General features: G+C 36.5%; 1 protein-coding gene across 2 annotated transcripts in view; it reads right to left on the bottom strand.

The window, feature by feature from the left end:
* Window positions 1-15536, bottom strand: part of LOC126174859 (cationic amino acid transporter 2) — a 384534-nt gene that overhangs the window by 49310 nt on the left and 319688 nt on the right. For both annotated transcript variants that reach the window (XM_049921256.1, XM_049921258.1), the window contains exons 6-8: window positions 10034-10138; window positions 342-500; window positions 121-245 (exon numbers count right to left, since the gene is read on the bottom strand). In XM_049921256.1, the coding sequence (XP_049777213.1) occupies window positions 121-245; window positions 342-500; window positions 10034-10138 (389 nt within the window). The remainder of the gene's footprint in view (window positions 1-120; window positions 246-341; window positions 501-10033; window positions 10139-15536) is intronic.

The following is a 15536-nucleotide window of genomic DNA, read 5'->3' as shown; positions in this document are numbered from 1 at the left end:
TTGGCTACATCTTAGTATATTTTGACAAATTACAAAACTGTCGTACAAACTGTGCCAGATCTTATGACTCTCTTTAAGTTCTCTCTTTAAGTTATTTGTTTAAATTCTATTTTAACCAACCTGATCATAATACGGCCACATCATTGTCAGCACTGTTGATATACCAAAGTATGACAAGAATATGATGACGAGTGATATCACAATTGATATAGGAATAGACCGCTGTGGATTTTTTGCTTCCTCACCTAAAAGAAATAAAGGTTACTGAAGCTATATAATAACTACTGCACTAAAGTATTTTACTTATTGTGTATATAAATAAATTATTTAGGAAAATATACCTGTAGTTGCTACACAGTCAAAGCCAACAAATCCATAGAAACATTTTGCTGCTCCAGCCATTACACCAGCTACCCCAAATGGCAAAAATCCCCCCTCTCCTGGATTTGTTACTGTAGATGGTATATCTTCTTTTAAGATTTTCCAATTATTTGGGTCAGCTGAAAAAAAAATATTTTTTCAATGCCAGGCATATGGTATTGTACCTGTAGGGATGACAGTGCCATCAGTATCACAAATCGAAGGGCCACAGTCCTGATGTGTGGTATCTGTAGGACTGAGAGTCAAAGACAGTTTGATTCAGAGCTTCATATTGAGCAGACATGCTGTATATTTCTCTCACTATAGACTAGTGTTAACCCTTAACAGTGTCAACAAAGTAATTAGTACATCTCCCTGTACCTGTAGAAGAGATCTGCCACTTACCACAAATAGAATGTGTTGTCTAATAGAAGGAAGGTATCTTGCTACATCATCAGGAAGCTATGTTATCATCAGGTGTAAGTTACTTCACTGAATATATTTCATAATGTTCACTCAGTTTTAGTTTTTTGCATGAAACAACTCTTATTTTTCATCAGCCTATAATATTCTCATCCCTGCCATACTCTTATCGATTTCAGCTAATTAAGTCAAACAATGGAAAGTCCTGAATGGAGTAACAATCATATGAAAAGGACAGACCACTACACACAACACAGAGGAGATAATGAGTTGCAGACAGGCACAATGGAAAGACTGGTTAACATTTAAGCTTTCTGTGTGTGTGTGTGTGTGTGTGTGTGTGTGTGTGTGTGTGTACTCACATAAACTGACAGTGACAGAATATTGTGAAATAATATATGCTTCATCCATTGGGACAGCAGCCGATTTTCCTCCCAAGTCCAGAAAGCAAAGAGGGTTAAAATGTTGCAACATTACATAGGTAATGGGGGCCCTCTGGGAAATAACAGGCAGATTGGAAATGAAAGCCAGTTTGAACTCTGTATGTCTGGCAGGAAGTCTCATCCAAAATGCAGATAAATCATCTCTACAGGCAGCAACTGAATGCACTGAGCACAACCAGCTGCAAACAACAACTCATAGCGGCACAAATTATACATACGAGGGTGTTTGAAGAGTCCAAGCAAAAATACAAACTCCTTACATGTTTGGGGTAAACCTTTTTTATTTTTTGACATAGTCTCCTTTTAGACTTAAACACTTTGTCCAACGCTGTTCTAATTTGTTGATCCCTTCCGAATAATAGGAATTGTCCAAGTCTGCAAAATAGCTATTAGTTGCTGCAATGACCTCCTCGTTTGAATAAAATCTTTGTCCGGCCAGCCATTTCTTCAAATTGGGGAACAAATAGTAGTCTGAGGGAGCCAAGTCTGGAGAATAGGGGGGATGGGAAACGAGTTAGAATTCTATTTTCATTAATTTTGCGACCACAACTGCTGAGGTGTGTGCTGGTGCATTGTTGTGATGGAAAAGGACTTTTTTGCAGTCCAATCGCTTGTGTTTTTCTTGCAGCTCGGTTTTCAAACATCCAATAATGATGAATAATATTCACCTGTAATAGTTTTACCCTTTTCCAGATAGTCAATGAGGATTATCCCTCGCGAATCCCAAAACACAGTCACCATAACCTTTCTGGCCAAAGGAATGGTCTTTGCCTTTTTTGGTGCTTATTCTCCCTTGGTAACGCACTGTTTAGATTGTTCTTTGGTCTCAGGAGTACAGTAATGTATCCATGTTTCATCCAGTGATGAAATAAAACTTAAAATCCTGTGGATTCTTCCTGAACAGCTGCAAACCATCCTTGCAACACTTCACATGATTCCGTTTTTGTTCAAGCATGAGCAATCCTGAAACCCATTTAGCGCATAGCTTTCTCATGTCCAAATGTTTATGCAAAATATTATGTACCCATTCATTCAAGATGCCCACAGCACTAGCAATCTCACGCACCTAACTCTTCTGTCATCCATCACCATATCATGGATTTTATCAATGATTTCTGGAGTCATAACCTCCACAGTGCGTCCACAATGTTCAGCATCACTTGTGCATATACGGCCACTCCGAAAATTTTGAAACCACTTACCAACTGTTCTAATGAAATGTGCAGAGTTACTGTAATGTTTATCAAGTTTCTCTTTAGTCTCCTGGGGTGTTTTGCCTTTCATAAAGTAAAGTTTAATCACCACATGAAATTCTTTTTCCTCCATTTTTTGACAATCACTCGACTTCCTTGATTCACACGAATGCCAAACACAAAGAAATAGACCAATATGGCTGAAACTTGGTGTGCATTCTTTACAAAGATGCTACTAACTAAACATGACCTCAATACACACCAATGGTGCCTTCTCTTGGACTTTACATGGACTTTTCAAATGCCCCTCGTATACCATGGTTCCGAGGCCATTGTCAATTTGTTTAGACAATTAATGGGAATGGGGAACAAAGCTTCATGTGTTCATGGGGTGGAGGGATAGCTCACTATTTCAGCATTGTTCCAAGAGTTGGTCACAGTCCTCTGGTTTGGAGCCTTGTAGGAGGTCTAAACTGGAGGTTTAGATCATTCTGTGATGATCTCAGGTGCTTATTTCTTGATCTCTACTATAAGCAGGAGAATTGTAGGACTCCTACAATAGGTCAGGCATGCAATATATAAATGAAGGCAGTACCAAGCTAGCAGAGTAAGCAAGATACACAAGGAGGTTTGTTTAGGTTAGATGATATGTAAGTACATGATGAAAGACCCCCAGAATATTGTAAAGTTAAAATTTATTAAAAAACAATAAATGAAGCATTGGCAAAGATGTTAATTATTAATGCAAAAAAAACATCATTCATTTTTTTGTACATGAATTTGTTACTCACACTCTTGTAGCTAGAAGTTCTGTTAAGAAGTGCCACGTGGAGGATGGTGGGCTACGAGTGTTCTGTATCGTACATATTTCAAAATAAGAAAAACTTTGATACCAGTATTAAGTATCTTTTATTCACATGAAGTGAAACCAAGTAAGGAGGATTTTCTTAATTATGACACACACACACACACACACACACACACACACACACACACACACACACACACACACACGTACTTTGAGTCCACTGCCTGCATCTACAATTGAAATGTAAGAGAAGAAGTCCGATAGCCTAAAAATTCACACAAGCACAGAATATTTCTAGTAACACAATTTTATTATCATTTTAAATGTTTCTCATATGTATTATTATTATTATTATATATATGGTTTTTTAAAATTTTTTTATTATAACACAGCTGTCAACCTGTGTGCCAGGACTTCAGGGCACCAGTTGTGAGTAGGGTTTGTTAACTATTGTTATAGTAAGAAATTTCTATGGCCTTGTTATGAATCAAACACTAATTGTCTGTATTTTCTCGTTGTGTGAATCACTATGGGGAGCAAGTAAAGTGAAGAGGCAAAACTTCAGGAGAAATTTTGGAAAGTAATAAGAATTGGATGCAGGTTATGTAAAATTTTCCATAGTAAGCTGTTTCGTTCGGCACAGCAAAGGTAGGGCGGCTACGCAAGTTGCTTGCATGGTTGCACTTGATAGTGCAGCTTTTGATGTACATGTAAACCTTTTCCTCATTATTCCCTTCCTTGAATTTTATTTGTGAAAAAATTTACATGAATTTTGCAATGTGATACACATTGTCAGTAAAACATAAAGAACTGTAACACAATAGTTTGTGCATCATAATAGACGTAAAACAGGCTTTGGCATCAAGTATACCACAATTATCAAGTGTAATAATTGTCATACAAATTTCTTCCATTTTTTTGTGAAATTTTATTTTTTTGCATATTCATATAAAATGGCCAAAAAATATATGCCCATTGTTGATAGCGATAGCGAAAACGCAATCAGCCAAGATGACATAGCATTGTGTGATTGAACAATTGAAGTTCAGGCGCCATGCATGCCTACTGCAGAAGGTTTAAGTAGGTCAGAGATGAGTGTTGTATGTGTGACAAATGATAGTGATGCTCCACAGCAGAATAATCTTGACAACACTATGTTTACAATTGATGAGACAATGTCGCACATCTCCCAGAGTGACATACCACTCTACGAATGAAACATTGGAGAGTGATTCCAATAAGAATTTTGACAACATGTTACAAATGCCACTTGCTCACACCAAAAACATTAACTTGGAAAGTACAGCTGACAGGAACCACAGTAGAGCAACTGACACACTGCTATGGCAGTTATTATCTAACAAACATGAAATTAGATAGTATCAATACAAATTTCAGTGATAAGAAACAAGATATGAACATGGTAAAGCAGCAACAAAACACTGTTGCACAGGATCTAAATACAGTGAAACAAGAACAAAAACAAGTATTCAAGGATTTGCAAGACATGGTATCACAGAAGTTTGATGACTTAGCCAAAAATTTTTGCACTGAAATCAATGAAAAATTGAATGATATGAAAAAACAAGTAATGCATGAAGTATTTTCTGAAGTTAACAGTAATATTATGGTGTTAAGACAGAAGGTAGATTCTTTTAATGACCATCATGCTCTAGCAGAGCAAAAGATAAAGAAAATCACAGACACAAACACAAACACTGAAGCCACACAGAACCAGTTGTGTTTGACAGTAAAAAAAGGTAACCAGTGTAGTTAACCAACTAAACAGATACCATGAAGGTGTACCTTTAGCTGCAGAAGAGCTTACTTTAAGGGTAGCAACATTAGAAGTTGACTCAGCATGTGCTAAGGAGGAGAGAGAGAGAAGATCAATGAAAATCTCAGTGATATCATCAGTCAAGCTGAAGCAAGTACATTAGACAAGGGTAATACCATTGCAGAGAAATCAGTAACAGATTGTAAGCTATACACAGGTGTACCAGAACAGGCTATTCAGAAAAAAGAAAATGAAATTGTGAACAAAGGTAAACATTAACCTACAAGCCGCAGAAAATTGAATCTGTGATCTTTTAGAAGAAAATATTACCAGGTCTCGAAATATGCCCATAAATAATACACAGGCTACAGTGAATGAACCACAACCTGTCAGTATTTATCCACAAATTGTCATGAGTCCCACAGCAGGTACCAGTGACAGTTATAGAGTGCAAAATGTAAACACACCCACAACTCCAACACCTAAACATTTACCAACCGGAATTACAGGTAACTACAGTAACAACATAAATACGACCAAAGATGCCACATGTCTATCAACTATTTTTGCAGACAAAGGTCAGCCGAGACATTGACAGTTTCCTACATTCACTACTGAAGGTAAAAGAATGAATCCAATAGTATTTATCAGTGCTTTTTGTCACATGTTTCCATGCAACTGGACACAGAAAATAAGATTTGTCATTGGACATTCTTTTACAGGCAACTGAATTGACCGAACGTTGCAGCATTTACATCCAATTTCAATGAGCTTTCCTTGACAAATACTGGTCTGAGGCAGTGCAAGAATGACTCTGACAAGAGGTTTTCAATTCCGCACCATTCAGTGGCAAATACAGTAGCCTACATGTATACTTTGAAAAATACCTGGATAAGACACACTACTGGACAAACCCAATATCACAGGTAAATGTTTTAAAAATTTTGAAAAGTCATTTACTGTTGCACATTAGAAAAAAATTAGTTAAAAGCCAGAGCATGACACTGAATATTTTCTGTCAGTGCTTGATTGTACTGACTTAATCTATGAGGAAAGACCTGTAGCCAATAGAGCAACAGAAAATCAGGCACAACAGCAACATAGTTATGTAAATCAGTCAATAAAATGTGATCCAAACACACAGCAAGGATGGTACACACAACAACAAAGTTACATACCCAGAGGTAATGAGTATGGTAATGGGAACGGAAAAAACAAACGATTTAAAAGAAATTTTCAAATCAACAGGAGTAATTTCAATGCATGAGAAAATCACAATCCACCATCCTAGGTCATATGCCGTACATGAACAGAAACAGTCAGCCACAGCAGTGGCTGACGCGCAGCAACAATGCCATGCCTTACACTGTACCACAGTGGATCTTTGGGCAGCAAAATGATGGCACAGCAGCCAACGACACAACCTGGTGAAGGACCCACACAGTACACCATCGGAAAACATCATCTGATTGTAGCTAAGCCCCAGGCTATTCACCTCTCTGGGAGTGGGGGCAAAGCGAAACATGTTTTATAGGGTTTGACAAAAAAAAGTGACATCACAGATGATTTGTATCAGCATGAGTTAGATACGATAGATAAAATCTGGGAAGAACGAATAGCAATCATTAAGGTGAAAATATTTAATATTGACACACAGTTAATTTTAGATACAGGTTCAACTACCAACCTAATAACAAATGCATTTTTCTGTGAACTAAAGAAGAGAGGCAAATTCCCAACTTTTCATGTCCAAAATTGCAAGGTGCAAACTGTTACAGACAGTAAGACTACATTGGTTAAACATCAGGCATTTCTTCCATTACAAATTGAAGATTTTGCAGTGAAGTGCAATTTTCTTATAATTGACAAACTTATGGTTAACTGTCTTATTGGAATGGACACGTTTAGAACATACAAAACACAGATTGACATAGGCAATGGTAAATGCCATACTTATGTATTTTCTATTAATTTAGTCAACACCTGATGAAAGTAACAGAAACAAACCAGAGTCAAATGTAATAGTACAATATCCCTTTCCAGGTGTATATTTCACAAACCAATTTGTTACTGAACAAGAAGCAAACACTGAGGTTAGTTATGAAATGGTAGAGCAGAAACGAAGTGAATCACAGATACTAAATGATATGCAACAACAAGAACTTTCTAACTTGTTATTTAAGCATGCAAATGTTTTCAGTAAGGAGCCAGGAGTAATCAAAGACTATGAATATAAATCTGAAGTCAAGCCACATAAAACATTTTGTATAGTGTCATAACCTATTCCATTGGCAAATCAAGAGGCAGTAAGGGAAGAGATCAATCATATGATTAAATGGGGAATTGTACAACCTTCATTTTCACCCTATTGTAGTCGTATATTGCCAGTAAGCAAACCTGATGGTTCTGTAAGATTAGTTCGCGATGCTAGAGGTATCAATAAGATCATAGTGCCAGTACACAGAAAACCAGACAACTTGGACAAACAGCTTCTTAAGTTTTACAATACAAAATATTTCTGCATACTCAATTTTGACAGAGCACTGAAAGACCTGAGTTGAAACAAGGCCTCGGGAGTAGACAACATTCCATTAGAACTACTGACAGCCTTGGGAGAGCCAGTCCTGACAAAACTCTACCATCTGGTGAGCAAGATGTACGAGACAGGTGAAATACCCTCAGACTTCAAGAAGAATATAATAATTCCAATCCCAAAGAAAGCAGGTGCTGACAGATGTGAAAATTACCAAACTATCAGTTTAATAAGTCACAGCTGCAAAATACTAATGCAAATTCTTTACAGACAAATGGAAAACTAGTAAAGCTGACCTCAGGGAAGATCAGTTTGGATTCCGTAGAAATGTTGGAACACGTGAGGCAATACTGACCCTACGACTTATCTTAGAAGAAAGTTAAGGAAAGGCAAACCTACATTTCTAGCATTTGTAGACTTAGAGAAAGCTTTTGACAATGTTGACTGGAATACTCTCTTTCAAATTCTGAAGGTGGCATGGGTAAAATACAGGGAGCGAAAGGCTATTTACAATTTGTACAGAAACCAGATGGCAGGTATAAGGGTCTAGGGACATGAAAGGGAAGCAGTGGTTGGGAAGGGAGTGAGACAGGGTTTAGCCTATTATTCAATCTGTATATTGAGCAAGCAGTGAAGGAAACAAAAGAAAAATTTGGAGTACGTATTAAAATCCATGGAGAAGAAATAAAAACTTTGAGGTTCACCGATGACATTGTAATTCTGTCAGAGACAGCAAAGTACTTGGGTAAGCAGTTGAATGGAATGGACATTGTCTTGAAAGGAGGATGTAAGATGAACATCAACAAAAGAAAAATGAGGATAATGGAATGTAGTCTAATTAAATCGGGTGACGCGGAGGCAATTAGATTAGGAAATGAGACACTTAAAGTAGTAAAGGAGTTTTGCTATTTGGGGAGAAAAATAACTGATGATGGTCGAAGTAGAGAGGATATAAAATGTAGGCTGACAATGGCAAGGAATGCGTTTATGAAGAAGAGAAATTTGTTAACATCGAGTATAGATTTAAGTGACAGGAAGTCATTTCTGAAAGTATTTGTATGGAGTGTAGCCATGTATGGAAGTGAAACATGGACGATAAATATTTTGGACAAGAAGAGAATAGAAGCTTTCAAAATATGGTGCTACAGAAGAATGGGTAAATCACATAACTAATGAGGATGTATTGAACAGGATTGGGAAGAAGAGAAGTTTGTGGTACAACTTGACTAGAAGAAGTGATCGGTTGGTAGGACATTTTCTGAGGCATCAAGGGATCAGCAATTTAGTATTGGAGGGCAGCGTGGAGGGTAAAAATTGTAGAGGGAGACCAAGAGATGAATACACTAAGCAGATTCAAAAGGATGTAGGTTGCAGTAGTTACTTGGAGATGATGAAGCTGGCACAGGATAGAGTAGCATGGAGAGCTGCATCAAACCAGTCTCAGGAGTGAAGACAAAGACAAAGACAACAACAACAACAACAACAACAACAACTCAATTTCAAGATGTCCTATTGGCAAATACAGCTCTATGAAGAAAGTCGAAATTATACAGAATTTGTTTAAGGTGGCACAAGTTACAAATTCTGTGTTCTACCTTTTGGACTGAACATTAGTGCAGGCTTGTTTATATGTGCATTGGACAAGGTTTTAGGACCAGAAATATCACTGTCTATGTAGATGACCTGCTAATAACGACACCCACTTGGTTAGAGGAGGAGGAGGAGGAGATTAGTGTTTAACGTCCCGTCGACAACGAGGTCATTAGAGACAGAGCGCAAGCTCGGGTGAGGGAAGGATGGGGAAGGAAAGTGGCCGTGCCCTTTCAAAGGAACCATCCCAGCATTTGCCTGAAGCAATTTAGGGAAATCATGGAAAACCTAAATCAGGATGGCCGGAGACGGGATTGAACTGTCGTCCCGAATCGCTTGGTTAGAATATATCAGGCTCATTGAACAGGTGCTTTATCAATTTACAGATTATGGAGTAACAGTTAATTTAAAAAGTCTAGTTTTGGTAGGGAGCAAGTCAAATTTTTATGACCTGCTTTGTCAGAACAAGGTATATTAAAAAAAAAAAAAAAAAAAAAAAAAGATTTCATACAATGATTTGCCTAAAGATGATACAGAATAAACTCCTTGAAACATTATTTCCCAACAGCACTGCTGCATGGTTCGTAAACTAAGATTTCATTAGTGAAATCCACCAAGAAAACATGAATTTATGTTAATACTACTGATTCAGTTTGGAACTGTGAACTAGCTGCGAGTACCAGAGGACAGAAACATTACTGGGACGGGTACACTTAACCTTCGACATTAGCTTTTATATGCAGTGACACAAAACTTTTGTCCAACTGCTTGTTATAAAGTCTCACCTTTCCCACATATCACTGATGTAACTGCATTCCATAACTTTTTTAAGCAAACATGTTTTATCTGTAATTTGCATGCATGGATTTGTTATAATTGTGGACATAATAAATGAAGAGTAAATACCTTTAATTGCTCCAGAAATAATAACTATCATTATCACTGTTATGTTGATGCCGGTAAACACATTATTGAAAAGTGTAGATTCTTTTACCCCTGTTGAAAGAATACCTAAAAGCAAAAATATACATCACAATTAGAAACAGATGTTTGAGAAAGTAACTAACAAGTGTAGCATACAACTTAAAAAAGTACCAGTATCTGGAAGAATAAAATCCATGATGAGCTAGAATTTTGCTATGGAGTAAAGGCTCCATTCTAAACGTCTAGATTAGCATTCAGTCAGCTCTTATCTACATAAGGATAAATCAGCATGTCACATCCAAAAGCTATTTCTCAATTTTATGAACATTTTTAAACATCTGATTGGGTCAGTCAAATGATGTCTTCAGTTATGAAAAGCATATGTAATATAAACTCTAACGGTATGATCAATCTTTCAAAGACAGCATTTATAAAAATTAGAGTAATATGTAATTGTTTTAGGAGAACAGAAATTTTCTACAGAGTCAAATTTGGTAAAATTAAAGATTCATAATCAGTGTGGCTCAAGACATTGTTATGGTGTATATATTAGTCAAAACTGAATTTACTGTGACCAAAGTCTAGAAACTTTTTTATACTTCAGGCATGCAAGGTCGTAGCTTTCTTGCAAATGTAAGTCAGAACACATCCACTTCTGTTACATAAAACTGAGAACTATTTTCTTGTTAAGACTTGTGAACTGCACTGATATTATAAGGGGCATTCAAAAACAAACGAGCCGGAGGCATAATTACAAGAACCAGTACCTGTATGTTAAATGTATATACCCTGGCTGTTGAGACACTTGTCCCACTGTGACACAAGGCAGTAAATGGTTGTCTCATAAAATTCTTGGGGCTGTGATGTTAACCAGTTCTGCATGTACAGCTGGACACTGTCATCTGAGGTGAATCATTTGCCCCTCAGAGCCTTTCTGAGGGTACCAAAAATGGCATGATCACAGGGAGAGAGATCCAGACTGTATGGAGGGTGGCTGAGAACCACCTCTGCAGGAGTGCTATGACTGTGTTGGCCGTATGAGGCTTTTCATTGCCGTGGAGCAGAATGACCCTACGGGTGAGATTGTCTGGTCCTTTTTTATCTGATCACTTGGCAAAGGGTGGTCAAGGTTTGTGAGTAATGCTGGGCATTCACTGTTGTCCTGTGCTGCAGGAAGTGAATCAGAAGGGGACCATCTTGGTCAAAGAAGAACATCAGCATAACCTTTACTGCACTCCTGCAGATGACGATGTCCAGCCGTACATGTGGAACTGGTTAATATTGCAGCACCAGGAATTTTATGAGACAGCCATTCACCATCTTGTGTCACAGTGGGGCAAGTGTCTCAGCAGCAAGGGTCAATACTTTAACATACAGGTACTGGTTTCTGTGATTATGCCTCCAGCTCATTTCTTTTTGAAAGCCCCTTATATATGAAGCTGAAACATAATAATTTGCACTCTAATCCATCCGTTAAATTTTCTGCTCCCAAGAATAGTTAAAATTTTTCACCATTTCATTCTATATTAATGCAGTTGCACACAATATGGAGGATGTACAGGAATATATTGAATTGTTATTTAAATTTACAAGCTCAATTACGACAATATTTCAATTGGTTATCTTTATCTTCCATGCTCCAATGATGCAAGTGGTTTTAATGGAAGCCTGAGTAATTAATAATTACAGAAAACTGAAGTTACAACAACAACATATAGTGGTAAAACATTGTGGGCAAATAAGCAGCAGAGGAGATAATATTAATAATCATTCAAAAGCAGACATTCTCAGTTTTCTGATGATATATTTAGAATAATCTGGAATTAATTAACTTACAAAATACAGGACATCAAAAGTTCAGACCCTCAACATTTCATCACCTATTTTGCTTTAATGACTGCAAGATTCCAAACTTCGGTAATGTAACTCTGTTGTTTATTTTTCTGGATCGGACAACACCTCTCACTAATTAATTCCATCAGTAATGAAGATTTTGAATAATTTAGAATCATAAAATACTTATTTGAAGAAGGATGCGATACTCATAAATGGGGGATTTCATCTGATTCTTAATAATAATATTCCATGTAATTTTGTGAACTACTAATCCTAAACCTTTTCCATAGACAATACAATAGAAAGCCTTAAGAGTTCATGCAAAACAGTAAAATCTGAACTAGATGCATTTCGAAACAAAGTATTTGCAGAAATCACATCATGTTCTTATGCTTGTTCTTAAATAGTCACCCGTCCCCCAAAATCGGCAGTCCTTTCCAAGAGATCATACATGTATCGTCATTATCATCATCATCATCATCATCATCATCACATTGGGTTGACTAAGAAAATCAATGCATGGATATCGTACAGCTAACATCTCTCTGTCAGATCTCAGAGTCTGGGATCATGTACGTTAAACTAAATTTTGCACTCCAATATACTTTGTGTAGCACATATGTTTGTAAAGGGTATGAAACAGAGTACAGATTGAATCTTAAAAACCCTGGGTGAGCCAGTTGACATGCAACAAATATCTACAAACTGTGTTCACTGGACAGTGTTGTTAATGCTGGTGGTAACAGTGCAAGTTATTTCAGGTGCACTGTTACTCATGTGCATGTTACTGTACATTACACCACTGGGAATTTAAACCAATACTATGTACTATGAGTTTCCAGCTTGGTAACTGCATTTTGTAGTATTCGACAAATATACATGCCATCTTCTGACAAAGATGTAATCTATTGTACTATAATGGTGTTTAATAATTGTGATTCTTCTTCCATGTGTATATGCACAGGAAGACATGCATAAACTGTGATTTGTGAAACAGGAACCGACCATCAGCTACAGTATAGTGCAAATAAAGTGGAATGAATCACTTTTAAAATTCATTTCTTGCTGGTCTGTATGATTTGGCACTATCCTTAATAGTATCAGTCTGCAGGATATTTTTTCAGCACAGCAATTCTAATAAAGCCAAGCACAACATCAAACTACAGATAAGCAAAATGTCACAAGGTTACAATAGATTACATCTTTGCCAGAAGATGGCATGTATGATATTTGTCTGAAAACTACAAAATGCAGTTACCAAGCTAGAAATTCAAATAATTATTTGGCAAAAACAAAAATCATTATATTCCAAAACCAAGACTCCATTCACTAGCTTTTTTGTGGCTTGTGCACTCTCACTCAGCTAGAATCCCCTATAATAAAATTATTTTGGGTGTGTGATAACTGCACAATTTAAAGTTAAATTAAATTCCTATCCTCACAATTGCCACTAAACACATAATTAAGAAGTCTAGATTCTTTTACCCTCATAAAGGCAGAATGGCCAGCAACAATAGTTACTTAAGAAAAATTTTTTTGTTTCTGAAGAGGGCCATCCAAATAATAACTCTCAGTCATCCACAGACACACTGCAAACCCATAATCAAAAAGCTTAGAATACTTACTATACCATCATTATACATATACAAATATGTATTGTATGTCAGGACCCACATTGCAGATTTTCAGACAAATGCTGACTTTCATAACTACAATACCCGTAATAACGCAACACTCCACACTCAGCGAACAAAAAGAACAAATACACAAAGGCATGTGAGCCATATCGGTGCAAAACTCTACAGCGCACTGCCAGTCAACATCAGGCAGTTAGAAGATGATGACAAATTTAAAACAGAATTTAAAAAATTTCTAGTAGAACAATGTTTTTATTATGTAAAAGACTATGTAGGTCAATAATTTTTTTCTAATGATATGAAAAATACTCTATCTGTACCTAATCATTCATTACCTAATCATTCAATACATTTACATACTTAAAGGACAGCTGTTGTGTGATGTAAATATATACTTAAGCAGTGTTGTGTATATACAGACTTGCCGTTTAGGGAGGACAAAACTAAAGCATTATGAAAAACAGACTATGCATTTAAAATAACAAGCAGGGATGTATATCGGCTATATTAATTTCATTGTATTATTATTAACTTCATTGTATTATTTTGTTTTGTACTTTTTATGTATATATTGTTTGTGTCCAATTTCTTTGAAATGGCTTACATGTACCCTTGACAACATCCAAACAATATTTACTGTCAATGGATGGATAAATAAAATAAAAGTAAATAAATAAATACATTCTTTGTCTGAAGAGGATGATCGCGGCACTCCTTGGAACCTTCAGTTCACTTGTAGCACCTACTAAGAGGCTATTTCAAGATATTATACAGAAGCTGACAATCAGGAAACTTTTTGAATCTGTAGAAATCATACCAAACAAACCAAGATTCTGTAATGGTAGTTTTGTTTCGTGAAAAAGTACCTGTTGTGTTTGGTTATGTCAAATCAAAACTGATATTAAACCTCATTCTTCATCCAAATGATACAGCCAAATTATACCACCAACCGATAAATCTGAAGTGAAATTCACAGTTGAAATTTCCAATAAACAATTAGTTTAAAAAGTCGGTCTTCTAGTGGAAGATTTCAATTTCGTACACAGTGTAAAATGTAAAGTAATTTTTTCCTAGCATTAATGAAACATTAATACTTTTCCATCATCATACACTAATTACCTAATAGGAAACAATTATTGAGGACTGCACTTAAAAGTAATTAAAGCAATGGTTGCATAACTTTGAATTCACTGAATCACTGGTAGGCTGTATACGTAAAAAGAGATACTTGCTAAGTCCGAAGGTAATAGTACTTCATTTAAGCGAGACAGTAAGAGTGAAGGCAATCTTTGTAACTAACTCATACAAACAATGAGAAAAGTACTGTTACTTTAATGGTACATTAAGAGCATAGTACAAGAGCTAAAGTTTTTATGCAGCGTCATATGGTGTACAGAGTGGTGAATGGCAGGAATGGTTGCTGGAGAGGATACATTCCTCAAGGCCACATAGCAAGAGCATACTGTCTTCAGATGCACATTATAGGGGCAAAAGTTATTCCTACTGTCAGCCAACTACAGCCACCAACATAACAATTCTCACAACAGAAAGATTGAAGCTGATCAACATTTTGAGAAGAGACTACATACAATTTAGGAAATGAACACTTTTGAAAGACAAGTACACACACACAGTTTCTTCTAACGAATCTCAATCAGATGGGAATTAGTGAAATTAAATCTCTCTCTCTCTCTCTCTCTCTCTCTCTCTCTCTCTCTTTTCAGAAGAGCACCTTAATGTTTTCATTGCGCAATGATTGATCTACTATATTTTGGGCATACACTCACAGAAGTTTCATTTCTTCAACTGATATTTTGACCATAAAGCAGCGTTTGGGCTGTCTTCTGAGTCAGCTTACAGATTGCTCACTTGGAAATGACTGGCAGGTATACTGCCAAAATGAAAGTTGAAGAAATGGACTTTCTGTGACTGCAGCCTAGCTGATTGTGGTTTTGGAAGGATTTAAAAATGTCTTGAGTTGATGAAAATCACTGTCTGTGCTTTTCTTTGAC

Source organism: Schistocerca cancellata, chromosome 3 (assembly GCF_023864275.1).
Source record: "Schistocerca cancellata isolate TAMUIC-IGC-003103 chromosome 3, iqSchCanc2.1, whole genome shotgun sequence".
NCBI classification, from domain to species: Eukaryota; Metazoa; Arthropoda; class Insecta; order Orthoptera; family Acrididae; genus Schistocerca; species Schistocerca cancellata.
The sequence above is the reverse complement of the archived record's forward strand: the minus strand, read 5'-3'. Positions and strand labels throughout refer to the sequence as shown.